This window comes from Mus caroli, chromosome 5, assembly GCF_900094665.2.
Source record: "Mus caroli chromosome 5, CAROLI_EIJ_v1.1, whole genome shotgun sequence".
In the NCBI taxonomy this organism is placed as follows: domain Eukaryota; kingdom Metazoa; phylum Chordata; class Mammalia; order Rodentia; family Muridae; genus Mus; species Mus caroli.
In genome coordinates this window covers 131,473,848-131,487,969 of record NC_034574.1, presented here as the reverse complement: position 1 = coordinate 131,487,969, position 14,122 = coordinate 131,473,848, and the positions used below count along the sequence as shown (strand labels likewise).

General features: G+C 49.7%; 1 protein-coding gene across 1 annotated transcript in view; it reads right to left on the bottom strand.

Moving 5' to 3' along the window:
• Positions 1 to 14,122, bottom strand: part of Fam20c (FAM20C golgi associated secretory pathway kinase) — a 54,489-nt gene that overhangs the window by 28,739 nt on the left and 11,628 nt on the right. Inside the window, exon 3 of the mRNA XM_021163523.2 lies at positions 12,934 to 13,012. Within this exon, the coding sequence (XP_021019182.1) occupies positions 12,934 to 13,012 (79 nt within the window). The remainder of the gene's footprint in view (positions 1 to 12,933; positions 13,013 to 14,122) is intronic.

The window sequence follows — 14,122 nt, the reverse complement described above, 5'->3', positions numbered from 1 at the left end:
GATGGTATTTCCTCTTCTCTCTTTAATCTCCTGCCCCCACCTCGACACTGTGGGTTCCCTAGCAACTATCATAGCCACAGGAGGTGGGGGAGAAGATGACACTTTCTGCGTGGCTGTTCCAAACAATTTTTGGAGAAAATGACTTGCTTGGATTTTTTTAAGTCGGGGGTCACCTTCCCTGGAGCATCAGGAGAAAAGGTCCCAGCATAGCTGATGCTGAGGTCCCTAGGAGATCACCAAGGATGTGAGGGTGCAGCAGGTGCAGCCTGTGGTTTTGCTCTGAGTTGGCTCTGCTGGGTTTTGTAACTCATTCTTGTCCCTGCCATTTCTCAGCAGTGCTACCGTTTGTTAATAATTCCTTTCTGTCATAAGTAAATAGCCTTCCAGCTGCTGAGTAAGAACAGGAGATGGCTAACTGCTGAAGTTAGCCTCAGGCAATGCTGTTTTGGCCATCTGGGAAACTTTGGGGTGCCAAGGGGGCTAGTGGAACCTAAGTAGCCATAGGACTGTATGTCAGGCATTAAGATGGGGGTAGGGCTCAACCAGTAGGGTACTTACCTATCATACATAATCCCTAGTACCAAGACCAGACCAAACCAAACCAACCAACCAACCAACCAACAACCAACCAAACATCCCAGAAGGCTGTCAGTGAACACCTGTAATTCTCGGCCTTACGAGGTCAAGGCAGAAGAACCCAGGTTCAATGCCACCCTCATTTACCTAATGAGTTTGAGGGCAATCTGATGTGAAAATCATCTCAAAAAAGAAGAAATGGAAGACAAATGAGGGTTAGGAATGTCTCGAAGACCTGTGCTGACCAGTCAGACGGTGTGGAGAGAAGGCAAAAGTGAGACCCAGTTTTGCAGACAGATGGTGGGGGAGCATTTCCTTCTGTGCTCAGGGTCCCTGTCTGTGAATACATGAGGACATGATGGCTCTTATGAGGCTGGCTGAGACCTTCTCACTGAGCTGGAGTCAGCATGGGTCCCTGCCCACTAGGATCACGGACTCCCAGAATGGGAAGTTACTGGCCAGTCTTTCCTAGAGGCTCAGAGAGGCTCAGAGATAGTAGCTGTGTCCTGCACAGTTGGACACGGGACCCTTAGACAGCAGGAGAAAGGCCATAAAGGCTCTGGCTGAACAAAGCAGGGAGAGCAAGGGAGACTCTTAAGCTGCCCACAGAGCCCTCTGATGGGTGAGCTCCGCCCCTCCCTTTCAGAGCGATCATCTGCAGATGTCATGGACCTCATTAAAGTCTGCTTGTTTTGCTGACAATGGAACTCAGGAGATAGCAGCTGTTAGAGTTGCTAGGCAGGCTACAAGCTCAGGGTACCTGCAGGCTGGCTCTGTGCCCAGGCTCAGCTGAGGATGGGTTCTCTGTGGGGGGTGGCTCCCCGCACTCCTGCTGTGTCCTGGATCTTCTGCTGCCTGGATGTCTAGGCTGGCTCTGCCAGTGTTATTGCTTGCTTGTTTTTCAAAATTAATATGGATCGTGTTCCTGTGACTACAAACCTAATCCTCAGATCTGGAAATGACTCAACGGTCTACACCTGAGCCATTGTGGTGCTCTCCAAGGCAGGAAGGTCACAGACGGTGCTCCAAAGAAAGCGACAGAGAAACGCCCTCGACACCAACAGCCCACTTCTGCAAAGTTACTGCAAGGATATGTCCACCCCCAACATCATTTGCTCCACAAGTCCAGGTCCCAGCTGCTACAGTGGAGTTAGTTACTATTTTGGCCCTGGGACCACAGAAATGTTCATATGCTCACCCACATGTATGTACATGTAGCCTACAAGCACACATGCATTAGACAGGAACAGTGCAATAACCCACATACAGAAGCATACATAATAAACACCTATACACACAAGCACACACATGTAATAAATATGAGCACCTACAATACATACCCCACAAAGAAGCATACATAGACAATACACATGAACCTATATATGTAATACATACCTGTACATATAAGAATACACATATAATACATACCCACACATGTGCAAGATATACTCATATAAGAACACGTGCACGAAATATGCAAACACATGAATGTACATGGAATACATACTTATGTATACAACCACATATACATATATATGTACACAGAGCTGTACACTCTCACCCAGCATGTTCCATGCATAATGTGTACTTTCTTCACATTGGGTGCTCCCAATGTCCCAGGTACACTGAGCCTTTCTACTCTGCATTGCTCAGACCTGGACCCTGGGTCTCCAAGCCCTCAGCAAATACCAGTGGCAACCCACTCAATACCACCCCAAGCCCTTAGGGGCTTTCCCCATTAGACATCTGCTCCCTGCAACAGTGCCTGGGAAATCAGACCACAGGCTTCAGTAAGAGGCTTGAGGAATCAGACAGAGGTTCTCAAGATGTCCAGAGGTGCTGCTGGGCTGCTGTAAACATGGTTCCCTCCATCTTCATGCCAGTGCCCTGGTGAGGCCCACCCCATCACTCATGGCATGTTCTCATTCCCTGGTCCCTACCAATTGCCATGTTCTTGGTCTCATTCTTGACCCTATGTCTGTAGCCTTGCCTCTGATGCCATCATGGGCCACCTCTTGTTCTTGCTGCTTAGTGTATTGCAGGGAGCAGCAGATAAAAGAGTGCCATAGCCCATGTTCTCATCAGATGCCATTCAGAAAGTGACTTAAGCAGCTTTCAAAGCCTCCTGTGAAGTCACAGGTTGTGCCTGTGGTCTGTGGCCAATCTCTACCTTCAATCCTAGTTTGAGGTGCTCTTTTCAAAATCTGTGCCTGCTCATGATCCTGCTGCTCCAGGACACTGCCTTCTAGACCAGTGGTTCTTCTCAACCTGTGCCTATCCTTGGCTGTTCTTTGGGGTTGAATGACCCTTTCACAGTTGTTGCATATCAGATATCCTACAAGCCAGAAGTTTATTTACACTGTAATTCATAACCGTAGAGAAATTACAACCATGAAGTAGCAATGAGATAACTTTATGGTTGAGGGTTCACCACAACACGAGGAGCTGTGTACAAGGGCCACAGTGTCAGGAAGGCTGAGAACCACCATTCTAGACTAGCCAGAGTGGCTGGCTACAAAGCAGCTCTGGACATATGGTACATAGAGCTGGTGGTAGGGTTACCCTGCCTGTCCCTAGGCCCTCCAGAGTTCTATGTTCCTCTGCTTGAATGTGCTCCCCTTACAATGAGGTGTACTCCCCTCTGAACTGCCTCTGCACGGTTCTGTGTTGATGGTCTCATGGGACAGGAAGTATGTCTTCCTCATGATGGCTCAGCTGAGAAAGCTGAACCATACCAAACAGGGAGCAGGCCTTCCCTGATGACTCTGTCAGACAAGTCCCATCTCCCAGAGGCCAGCTCTCTTGAGCATGATGAGTCACAGGGCAACCCAGATAAGATGAAGGGGTTCAGGCTGCCCCTTGATGAGTGACTGAAGGTTTAAGCTCTGACCTTTAGTCCCTATTCAAGAGCACATGGAAGCATCAGAAAGCCAGGAGGCCAGGCCTTATAACAGCCAAGGATGGGCACAGGCTGGGAGGCCAGTGTGAGCTGACAGTACATACAAAAGGGTCCTTGTCTACTTCTGGCCAGGCCCAGGCCTCTGTTGGCTCCACACCCGTGACCAGGATTGGGCAATCTGTTTGCTTTGGGGGCCTGGAGAAGGTACAGAGCAGCCAAAGTATGAGCTGTTCACCAGCAGGCCAGCTGATCCTTAGAAATCTCTAACCCTGTTCACCGGGCTCCAAACCTGAGTGTTGCTGAGCCTTGCCATGGCCACCCCCGTGTGATGTCCTGTTTGACTTGTCAGACTGCACTAAGGTCCCTTGCCTACCCCAGGAATACAGAGGTTCCCTGCCCACCCCAGGAACACACTGAGGTCTCCTGCCCTCCCCAGGAACACACTGAGGCCTTCTGTCCACCCCAGGAACACACAGAGGTTCCCTGCCCACTCCAGGAACACGTTCATATGCCCCTTCCTGACTTTAGAACTTCTCTGAGGTCTCCTCCTCAGTCCAGGACCACACTAGGCCTCCTTCCAGGGTAGGTCCAGCATCTGAAACTCTCTTACTTCCCTCCCAGTTTTCTCTCTCCTTCCTAATGTTGAACAACCTGGATGACAGGGTTCTGCCCTTTTTGGAGTAGATGGCTAACCCCCAGCAAGAGTTCTCTGCCTCAAATGTTTCTACTGTCTCAGACACCTTTTTATCCCCAGATTTATTTTATTATTTTATGTATATGAGTGTTTTGCTTGCATGTATCTCAGTGTGCCACAAATGTGTCTGGTGCCCATGGAGATGAGAAGAGGGCGTCAGATAACCTGAGGCTAGAGTTACAGATGTTAGGAGCTGCCATGTGGGTGCTGAGGGCTGGGTAAGAGCAACCAGTTCTCTCAGTTGCTGAGCCATCTCTCCAGCCCTGTTTCAGGCACTCTGCATTTTTCTTCCTTCACGCATAACGTCTGCTTTTGGGGCCAAACTTGAGTTTCTGTGAAATGAATAATGTCTCCATCCCACCCTTCCTTCTTCACCTTCTGCCAGCTCTTCCCCAACGCCTTCTTACTGGTGACCAGGCTTCCTGTCACCAAGCAAAGGAACACAAAGAGAAAAGGGGCCGGTAGTGTGCCGGGCTATCAGGATAGACTCTTACCTCAGAGGGTTCTGAGCAAGACATCCCTGGATCTAGGCTGGGCCAGATGAGCTGTAGGTCTCACTCTGTTACCTGCCACCTCCTACCTCCTGACCAGCCAAGGCCAAGGCCACAATCTGCACAGAAAGCATGCAAGGACACCCACAATTCTCGATGTCTGTCATGAGGACTAACTAGACTCAGTCTGGGGTATAAGATTCCTACTGTGACCTCACTGGACAGTGAGTCATACAAGTGTGTCAAAGGGCCACAGTGCTGGGTTCAGTGTAGACTACTGAGACCACCAGCATACTGTACAACACTACGGAAAGCCCCAGAGGTACTGGCCATGGTGGCATTCGCCGACAGTCTTAGCTTAGCACTCAAGAGCCTGATGCAGGAGGATTACTGCATATTGAAGACCAACCTGAGCTAAAGAGTGAGTTCCAGACCAGAACTGGACTAGAATGGTTATGTCTTTTCACCAGACAATGTCTGGCTCCAGGCTTGGGCAGCCTTTCTTCTAAGCGGTAGTGCCCCAAGGGCCTGGCACCTAAGCCAGGAACCCTGGCTTCATCCCTGGCCTCTGGCCTGGGCCTTGTTTACTCTCACCTGTTCAAGCTTTGTTCTTCTCCGTGAAGAAAAGTCCGTCACAAAAAAATAATACACATCTGTGGTCTCCAGGAAGATTAAAGAACATGATGTGTGCTCAAGGGGTGGCATGTACATACAGCCATCCAGCTGCCCACAGCCACCCAGACCACCCACCAAGCTGCAGAACCTAACCTTGTCACACAGCCAACTGTCCCAGACACAAAATCACCCAGCTACAATAATACTGCCCACAGTCACACAGCCACCTATGGGCATCCAAGCTATTTCTAAGTTCTCAATCACCCAGACAGGCAACTACCCACAGCTACGAACTGCATAGTAACTTGACTGTCCAGGACATCCTAAGTCAGACGCCTTTCATCATGTGAGGTCCACTTAGGGTAGCCCTTCTCCACACTATTGATGGCACCTCAGTCCCAGCCCACAGGTATGGAAAGATCTGAAAGATAGTGGGTCCTCAAATGTCATCAGCCACAAGACCAGAAGTGTTCTCTTCACTTGCTCCTATGTCCCATCACGGTGCCCAGTGAAAGGTCCCCCTCCCCCCCAACCTCTCTGGCTAGTCTGTCAACTTAACACAAATGAGAGTCACGTTGGAAAAGGGAACCTTAGTTGAGGAATTGCGTCCACAAGACTGGTCTTTGGTATGTCTATGAGGTGTTAATTACTGATGTGAGAGGGCACAGGTCCTGTGGGTGGTGTCACCCTTGGCCAGGTGGTCCTGGGTTGTATAAAAAAAAGCAAGCCGAGCAATCCATGGGTGTCAAGCAGTGTTCCTTCATGGTTTCTGCATTTTACATCCTGCTTCTAGGTTCTTCCTTTGAGCTCCTGCCTTGACTTCTCTCAATGATGGCCTATAAGCCACAGACACCCTCTATTCTCTTAGTTGCTCTCCGTCACTGTTTTGTTTTTCTTTTAATCACAGCTACAAAGCATCAGACTACAACAGTTTCCTAGGCATCCTCCTCCATCACACTGCCCAGCCTGCTTCCTTTCCTCACTCTTTCATCCCCATGCCCCACAGCATCCTTTCCATCTCCCCAGCTCCTCCATTCTGTACCAAAGCAGGAACTGTGCACCCTCAACCCTGAACACTGATCTGAGCCAGGAGCAAGTGTCCGTCCGAATCCTAAACGCCCTCAGGTCAGGCTGCTCACTAACCTCACTCAGTGCTTATGTCTGTGCTCAGACCCCAGATGTCTCCCACTGGATCCCACAGGAAGGTGTGACCTCTGTCTTTCAGCATGGCCACGTCAGCATCCAGCCCTGAACTCTTGCTAAGTAGCTGTAGGGGAAGGAACTGAAGTCCAGGGTGGACATCTGTGTCTAGTACCTGCTGCCTGTGCTTCAGACAGAGCAGCTGGAACCTTGTAGGGACCCAATCCTGATGGTGTCAGACAACCTCTTGTGTGCAGGGCTCCTTCTGTGGCCAGGACATATCTGACCTTCACACTCATCATGACTTCTCTGAAGGATGCTTTCAGCTGAGTGTTCTTGCAAGGCTGTCCTTCTTTCCAGCCCTGACTCTCTTCAGGGAAGCCTGCTGGTCCATCTGTCTGTGCCACAGGAGTTCTTCCTTCCATACATTCTGTGCATGACTACATAAGCAGCAGTCAGAGATGCCCTGGGAGGGGGGGGGGCTGGGCACACACTGCCTCATCCCCTCTCAAGCGCACAAATGACATGACCCTCGCTCAGGGTTCATAGCCCTGTGGCTTTCTCACGAGCCTGGGCCTTGAATCACCTCGGTGCCAGGCCCAACCCAGGAGCTCTGGAAGTACCTGCTGCTGCTAGATGAGTATTTCTGCCACGAGACAGTCCTACTGCATTATGGGGCAGCCTCAGGCATGCCCGGAAGGTTCTTTCCCAAGAAACAACTTGATGTTTGTATTGTTGAGGCCTGCACTGACCCCACCCTGCTGAGCTCCGCTCTTGCAAGAAGCCCCTGGAGAATCATCCCAGGGCATATCCTAGGCTAACTCCCAAAGGCAGACTTGGGATGAGCTCTCCGGCCTCATCTTGCAAGTCTTTGTGGGCAGAGGATAAACTGAATTCCAGTGAGGCCTTGTGGTTTCCCTAACAGAGACACACATTTTTTTATATTAAAGTTTAAATAGTCCACCAAAAGCACAAATAACAAATGGAATAAACTATACACTTTCAAAGTTCATATCCTATACCTCATTAGTTACCATCTATGTAATAAGAGTCATTTAACCCTCTGATAACAGAGACAAATAACCAGCCAATTGTGGCAACTCCAGAGAAGATACACACACACAGCACACACACACACACAGCACACACAACACACACACACACACACACACACACACACACACACACACACACGCCACTGTGAAGCCCTGCCTCATATCCATGAGGTCAACCATCATCAAAGAAAGATACCAGAATGTGCTGTTAAGGACTGGGGAAGCTGGTACCCTGGGCTGTGCAGGTGGGATAAAAAAATGGCACAGCTACCATGGAAACAAAATATAAACAAATGAGAGTGTTGAGAGATCCAGCAGCCTTCCAAGGCCCATGTCTTAAAGACCCAAAACACGGGGATGGCCAAGTTGATAAAGTAAGTGCCTTACAAGCATGAAGACCGAGTCTGGTGACCAGAACCCATTTGAAAATGTCAGGTGTGATGACCCATGATGATAATCCCTGTGCTAGAGAGGTGGAGACAAACAGATCTCTTGGGCTTTCTGGCCAGCCCTCTCAACGTACTTGGTAAGTTCTAGGTCAGCGAGAGACCCTGTCTCAAAGGAGGCTGATGTGTTTCTGAAGACAACACTCAAGGTTGTCCTCTGGCCTATGAATATGCACCATACATGTTGTTATAGAATGGGGTCGACTGAGTAAAACAAATGCCATTTTCACTGGATCAGCTCTGTCAGCTGCAAGAGACCGTTATAAGCAGAAGTGAGTTTGGGAGGTTATAGGACCACCATGGAGATTTCAACTACTCCTCACAGACATTTTATACAAATTCTTCCCTAATTGCATGTGGCAACTGGGACCCATGAGGTGTCTGTTAGAGTCTGTAACAGTGGGTCTCAACATTACCAATTCTACGACCCTTTAATGTTGGGGTCTTGTTGTGGTGACCCCAACTATAAAATTATACCATTGCCACACCACAACTGTAATTCTGCCGCTGTTTTGAATTGTAATGTAAATATCTGATATATAGGCTATCTGATATGTGACCCTCAAAGGTATAATGGTCCAGAGGTTAAGAACATCTAGTCTATAGTGTTGGGGGAGGTTAAGTGATGGTGGTGGGGGGCTCCATCTGTGCAGCTATAGATAAGCCATCATCCATGCTGGGTGAAGGCTTTCAGGCGTGACAGCCATGGTTTTCCACACCCATGCTCTGCAAGCTCAATAAACTTACTGGTTCCCCAGTAATAAATAAACTCTGGTAAAATTTTACTTTTCTTTATTGTCAGAGTGGGGTATATACAGTTTACTTCTCCCCAGGCAGGGAAAGTCTTCTTGAAACACACATGCATCCACACACACATGAACAGCCCAAACATGTCCATACAACCACATGGAAAGGATCAAGCAGACCTATTCATTACAGACCGTGCCCGTCAGCAGTTGGATGGATAAACAGGGCGTGATCCAGCCATACAATGGAATATTACTCATCAATAAAAAGGAAAGGAGGCATTGCTGCATGCTCTGGCATGGATGAACTCTGGAAGGATGACATCGCTGTAAACCAGACACAAAGCACCATACACGGCAGGATCCCAGCCCCATGAAAACCCAGAATAAGCAAATCCACACAGCGAGACAGGAGATTAGTGGTTGTCGGGTGCTGGGGGGAGGGGTGGGGAGAGTCAGCTAGATTTTAAGGAGTTTCCTCTTACAACAATGAAAGCTATCGGTGACGAATACCCAAGGCAGTCAGTATCAGAAGCTATGGGACTTAACTGAGCGGGTGGGAAGGCAGGGTGTGCATTTCGTATCAGGAAAGTCACATTTTCTACTAGCAAAAAAAGTAAATACCGTAAAGCAGAGGTTCTCAACCGGTGAGTCACGACCCCTTTGAGAGGGTCCAATAACCCTTTAATAGGGTTCGCCTAAGACCATCAGAAAACAGATATTTACATTCGATCTATAATAATAGCAAAATTACAGTGGTGAAGTAGCGATGGAAATTGTATGGTTGGGTCACCATAACATAAGCTGTCTTAAAGGGTTGCAGCGTTAGGAAGGTTGAGAACCCACTGCTTTAAAGCAGAAGCCCTCCCTCCCCTGCAAGAGCTCATGGGCTGCACTGCTGGCTGGCTGTTCCTCCTCCCTCTTCCCTCCTCCTCCTCCTCCACCTACCTCCTGCTTGTCCCTCCCTTCCTCCTTCGCTTCCTTCTTCCTCCTCCTCTCTCCTTCTCTTTTCTTCCCCCTCCTCCAACAAAGACTCACTCTGTATCCCAGATCATGGCAATCCTCCTGCTTCAGCTTCCAAAGTCCTGGGACCTCATCCATGATCCACTGTGCTTGCCGGGTATGTGTCTTTCAGTGCCTACTAAACTACATAACTACGAAGACTGAGTGACAGCGGGTTCTGGGTACCCCCCCCTGGCTTCAGCACCCACTGCTGGGATTTCAAGCATACACCACCACACCTGAATCTTTTACATGGGTTCTAGAGATCCAACTTAGGTCTTTACTCGTGCAGCAAGCACCTTACTGACTGAGCTGTCTCCACAGTGCCTATCATGGGTGTTGACTTTTTAAGGCCATTGACCAGAACCACGTCTATATCATTCCACAGCCTGAGGGGCAAGGACACAATGGGTAGCAGCAAACTCAGTCTTTTATGTGAGCATTCAGGCACATGGCTGTGCCCACCCGGTGGGGGAGACCTCATTATAGGGCTCACATATAGATTCCACACAGCCCCTCAGCACTTCAGGTTCCCTGTTTGTTGTAGTTACAAGCAGCCTGTTTTTACACTCCATTGCAGGAATGGAACAAAACACAAACACCCTGAGTGCTGAGCCCGACTCTTCTCTCAGAGCCCATCGGACACAGGCTGTTCAAGTGCCTGGCAATGACCATGGTTACAGCTGTCCACAGCTGGACATACCTTCCTCTCCAGTCACTCACACAGAGATGAGGCAAGAGCCAGAACCCAGAAGTGTCCCCATTTCCACGGATGCGGCCATCTGGATCCCCAGGACTTGCTGTCCTGAAGATCTGGACAGCTCTGGATGTGTCTGTACATTTCTGTCAAACTTGAAGATACACTTCTCAGACAAGAAGCCCAAACTCACCTCCCAGATCCCATGCCCTTGGAACTCGGCTGAAAAGGGGATGTATATGCTGTCATTTTCATTTACTGTCCCCAGATCCTGGCCAGCATCAGGCTGTTCTGATCCATTTGTCACCTGGCCTGGCCCTGGCTGTTATACAGGCAGGTTCTCAAGGAACTGTCCTTGAAAAAAACAGAGGCCTTAAAATAGCCTGCTTCAGGAGCTGAGAATGTGGCTACGTTTGTAAAGTGCTTGCTTAGTGTGCATAACACCCTGGGTTCCTTCCATCTTCAGTACTGCATAAATAGGGTGTGGTGGCAGCTGCCTGAAGTCCCGGAAACTATGGATGAGGAGACAGGAGAAGCAGACGTTCAGGATTATCCTCAGCTACAGATCATGTTTGAGGCCAGGGTGGGCTCATGAAACTCTTTACCCAAGAAAGGAGAGTGAGAGAGGTAAGGAGAAAGGAAGGAGGCAGGAGGGAGGAAGGGAGAGATGGGGAGGAAGAATGCCTCCTTTAAGCAACATGTGGACGTCCACATCTGTAATGGCAGCACTCTGACAGGCCTGAGGTAAGAGGATTGCTATGAGTGTGAGGCCAGCCTGGGATACAGTGAGCTTCTGTTCCTCCTGGAGAAACCACATGAAGCTATGTCCTCCTCCCAGGCATCTGGCCCTCTAGGACATCCTGGGATGGCCACACACGTTACAGGTTATGTGGGGGACCTTTCGCGCTGCTCCTAAGGGCCAGGGACATCCAACGCTAGACTGAATGTGTACACTACTCCTAAGTGGTGAACATCACCACTTAGCTCAAGGCTCTTCTCATGCCAAGCTCCCTGCACAGGGGCAGATGCTTGTGGGACATACTTTCATACATGAAGGAAAGAAGCCACTAGCCATGTAGTCACAAGGTACCAGTGGCCACTCCACCCTACAGGCAGTGGCATGGGCCACGTGGTCTCCTGGTTTAAGCCCTATGGCCAGGCTTTCCTTTCTCTGTGGAAGCGGGTGGTGCTCAGGGCTGGGTTCCTGCACGTGAACCGGCTGATTGTCCTCCCTGGGAACCCAGGTCCTCCGACTTTCTCCTCCTGAACCCATCCCGGTCTGCCTAGGGACACAGGACAAGCAGGAACAGCAAAGTGCTTTCCCTGCTTTCTGATTGGCATTTTTATTTTTTTAAATTGAGGATTAAACAAGGAAAGCTGGATTTGTAGAAAAAAAAATCAGGGCAGAGAGCTGAAATCTGGTCAGCCAGCACACAGCTGGGCTGTCCCTGGGGATCCACACTGTGCAGCCTGCTGCACTGCAGCCTCACTCCCAAGACTTGCATGTTTTCCTTGACCTTTGTTTCTGCAAACCATGCTTTAAAGAGCGTGGTTGGTTTGCCACAAAAATGCAAAACCTTGGGCCACACATGCACACACGCATGCATGCACATACACACTTAAGGAGGCCAGCCTACAGCCGGGCATGGTGGCACACGCCTTTAATCCTAGCACTTGGGAGGCAGAGGCAGGTGGATTTCTGAGTTCGAGGCCAGCCTGATCTACAGAGTGAGTTCCAGGACAGCCAGGGCTATACAGAGAAACCCTGTCTCAAAAAACAAACAAACAAACAAAAAGATATGTATGCTCTAGCAACTCCTGAGGGTTCTGGGTGATCAAGTGCTACACCCACGTTGGCTGTGGTGATAAGATTCTACCTCTTCTGTGACAGGCTGTGGGGTAGAAAGCCCACTCTAGGACCACCTTGTGTAAGGATGAAGGTGTGTGTGCGTACATGCATACTCTCCACCTAGTTTTTGAGTCAGGGTCTATCACTGAACTTGAAGCTCACCAATTCAGTTAGACTGACTGGCCAGTGAGTATCTCTGTCACCCCAGCACTGGATGACAGGCATGCAATACCCTGCCTGGGTTTTACATAGGCACTATAGATCCAACTTGGGTCTCATGCTCTACTGATTAAACCATCTCTCCAGTTCCCTAGGATGAAGATTTTTAGCTCACAGGTTCCCCACAGTTCCCTTAGTATGTGGACTGGACAGCAGGCTAAGTGAGAAACAGGCCGTATCATCTGCAGGGCCCTGGACGGCGACAACAGCCCCCTGTGGAGTTCCCCATAGCCTCTGAGCTTTTAGAAAATGTAGTCTCCTGTCCAGGGGTCTCTTGCATGTCCTCATTGTCAGCCCCTTGTTAAATGCAAGCATTCTTCCTCACAGAACAAGATGGAGAACCATCCCCAGGTATGTAATGGTGGTGGCAGGCTGGGGAGAGACACGGAGGGTGCAGACAGATTGGGTACTCACGTAACCATCAGCACAGTTCACACCCAGGTAAATGTTGCCTTCCCCACCCGGCCTGATGCCTGTATGTCCAGCCTAGGATCAGGCACTTACTTCATGGGTTTGAATAGCGCCTGCCCGTAATTCTGGAAGGTCATGATGAGCTTCAGCTGCGTGCCCCCTGACTTCATGGCTGCAGGAGGGAGGGAAGAACAAACACAGGGTGACTCAGTGGCTGCCTCGGGTCCCTGACTATTCCTGGGCAGCAGAGCTGGATCAAGGCTCTAGCTGCCAGTCAGCTAGGTCTTCTTCATGTGGCTAGGGGACCCCGATTGTGTCTGAGCAGTTAGGGCATTTGGCAATGATACACCCCAGCTGCCTGGGGCCCCTCCTGATGCAGCAGTAGGGTCTGAGCCAACTCCATAGTGTGAGCCCACAAAAGGCCCAGGGGATGGCAACTGCCTGCCAGTGCAGGAGTGCAGTCACACACACACACACACACACACACACACGCACATGCACACGCATACCTTTACACACGCACATACTCCACCAATACACCCACTCGCTCCTTGTACCCCACAAACACCTTTACAGTCACAGATACACCCCACACCGCCTCACCCCCATGCTTATATAAACATCCCCCACTTAAACACACCATCACAATCACACACCTACACACATACATACCTACACAAACACACACACTCACACACACACACACACACACACTACTGTGTTCCTAGGCAGAGGCAAATTAGGATTTGGTGAAGGTCTGAGTAGTCACTCTGAAGAGCCCCAAGGTCAGAAGCATCAATATCATCAGGACATGAAGGGGTATGAAAGCTTCAGAGAGTTCCAAATCGAACGTTGTTCTGGGATCTCACCAGATCAAGAATCCTATAGATTTGAAAAATGAATTTTCTTCCCCCCCAGCCTTGGATTTCCTTTTTGCTGATGCAGGAGATGGAAGGAAAACCATCAGGGGCTTTCCTGTTCAAGGTCTAGCCTTACGAAGGGCTCCCAGGCTGTTCAAGGCACAGGGACATGAAAGGGCTATCACTTAGCACAAACGTGGCCAAACCCATACACATGGTAGCTTGCTTGTTGTGTGTAGAGCCTGCCTATATCTATGGTAAACAAGGGATGGAAAGGCTATCTGGGTGTCTCTAGAATCCCTCAAATGAGGCTGAAGACAATGGGTGGTGATGGGACATGCTCTCACCATTTGGTTCCCAAGCGTAACAGGACTGGCAGAGGACTCACAGGTGTGTGTGTGTGTGTGTGTGTGTGTGTGTGT